Here is a 1,790-nt window from a genome sequence, read left to right on the forward strand (position 1 = left end):
AATCACCTTCAAATTGTGGAGGGTTGTTGCTGTGGAATTTTGTATTGTTTAAGGTTAATTTTACATAAGATTAGAAATTTTTTTTTCGGTTACAACTAAGAAAAATTAAAAATCAAAATTAAAAACTGCAAATAGTAGAGCATTTTAAGCTGCTGCCTAGTGCTCGGCGAGTGATTATTTAAACGTTTTTTGAGTCTAAAAATGATTTTTCACCAGTCTTTTTTTTAAACAAGGGAGACCCTCTAATATCGAGTTGGAGACTCGACATATTATTACGTTATAGGTAGGTACGTATTACGCTTTTCTTAAATCTTTTTATAATCTTTTTAGTTTTTTTTAAACGGTATTACGTTTTATTTTTATTAAATTTGTATTTTTCTAAATTCGTTACTGTGGTCCTACGTTTTATATTTATGTACAATTTAACAGAAACGCAATTCGCGTTATTAAAGTACGAGAAAAATCATCACTCTCAAGGGTACCTAAGTAATAAAAAGAGATTGAGTAAATCATTCAACAAGTCAACAACAATCTCATTTTCCTTTCTCTCTACACCAATAACACAATAGGAACAAATTTCACAAACTAAAGAGTAACACCGTTTTCCACTTAAACCTCGCGATAACTTCTGATTATATAAAAAAAACAAGAGCAATTTAATGCAAATTTAACAAAGTCTTCGTGTTGGAAGGGCTTTCTTATAAAGCTGCACCAGCATTAAAAAATTCATTAGAGTTGAGCAGCAATGTAGTGCGCAAGAAAAATAATGATTTATCAAGTGAGTCCAACTTTTCATATTTTCCCGATTTAATTTTATTGTTTAGCTGGAGCTGTGGTGTTTGATCGTGTTTTCGGCCGTCTCATCAGGTGAACAAACCGGTCCATCGTTGTCTTATTTCACCCCCAACCCTCACCCCAATTGCTACACTAGCGGTAAATATGACGGAAACCGGCTGACAAATTCAGTCATTTGTGTTTAAGGTTACGTAAACCCTCCACGTTTCTGTGGCGTGCCAGCCGTGCAGCAACCGAATTTTCACACAGTGGTGGAAGCGAATCCGCTTTTGGCTGCGCTTTTCCTCAGCTCGACGTTGCATCTGCACCCGAAAATTCCGGGATATAATCATCTCGAACATTTGCCGCTGAATCCCTATCTGGCGCTGCTTTTGTCGCATTATGGCAAATATCAACCGGTTTTTGGCAAAGGGGGAGGCTTGTATGGATACGTCGCTGCCAATAATTATCATAATAATAAACCCTTTGGGGCGTACAAGATTTACGAAGACAATGACGGCTGATTTTCTATAGTTTTGTTCAATAAAATATGATTTAAACGAAAACTGGGGTTGTACAATTTGTATAAAAGTGGACACACTTTATCATTTTTTTCCCTGTGTGTTTTAAGGACGTGTTACCAAAGGCGCCGACTTTTCATATTTGAAATGAGTGCATAAACAGAAAACTTGATAAAGTAATCGTCTTTAAACCAAGACAAATAACAAAAATTTTCTTTTTAGATCTTCTAAACATATGTTGGTATAACTCGCAGGACTTTAGGACAATTACGCGAAAAAACGTTTTTTTCTTTTCTATTTTTGTTGAATTTTAATGAATTTAATATTTAAAACAATACAAAAACGGTTAATGTATGTATGCAACAAAAAGTGTAAAGAAAATAGTATATTCATAGTATGTTCAAATTTGCAAAATGCGCCAAGTTGTTGAATTTTGAAAAATAATACACTACTGTTAAGTTTGAAAAATTGGAAAAATTGGAAGCAATAAAAAAA

General features: G+C 33.9%; 1 protein-coding gene across 1 annotated transcript; it reads left to right on the plus strand.

Annotated features, from left to right (window-relative positions):
- Nucleotides 1–674: 674 nt before the first annotated feature.
- On the plus strand, nucleotides 675–1,340 carry LOC123010006. Its single transcript, XM_044406617.1, has 3 exons — nucleotides 675–778; nucleotides 825–933; nucleotides 982–1,340. The coding sequence occupies exons 1-3, from the start codon at nucleotides 767–769 to the stop codon at nucleotides 1,296–1,298; spliced, it is 438 nt and encodes a 145-aa protein (XP_044262552.1). The 5' UTR covers nucleotides 675–766; the 3' UTR covers nucleotides 1,299–1,340.
- The last annotated feature ends 450 nt before the right edge of the window (nucleotides 1,341–1,790 follow it).

Source organism: Tribolium madens, unplaced genomic scaffold (assembly GCF_015345945.1).
Source record: "Tribolium madens isolate multiple individuals breed KSU strain unplaced genomic scaffold, Tmad_KSU_1.1 Scaffold_7;HRSCAF=85;Tcas5.2_LG10, whole genome shotgun sequence".
NCBI lineage: Eukaryota > Metazoa > Arthropoda > Insecta > Coleoptera > Tenebrionidae > Tribolium > Tribolium madens.

Excerpts from the sequence above, each read along its gene's own strand:
- LOC123010006 (XM_044406617.1), top strand. Across the intron at positions 934-981 it reads CCCCAATTGCTACACTAGCG|GTTACGTAAACCCTCCACGT; the intron begins GTAAATATGACG and ends TTTGTGTTTAAG.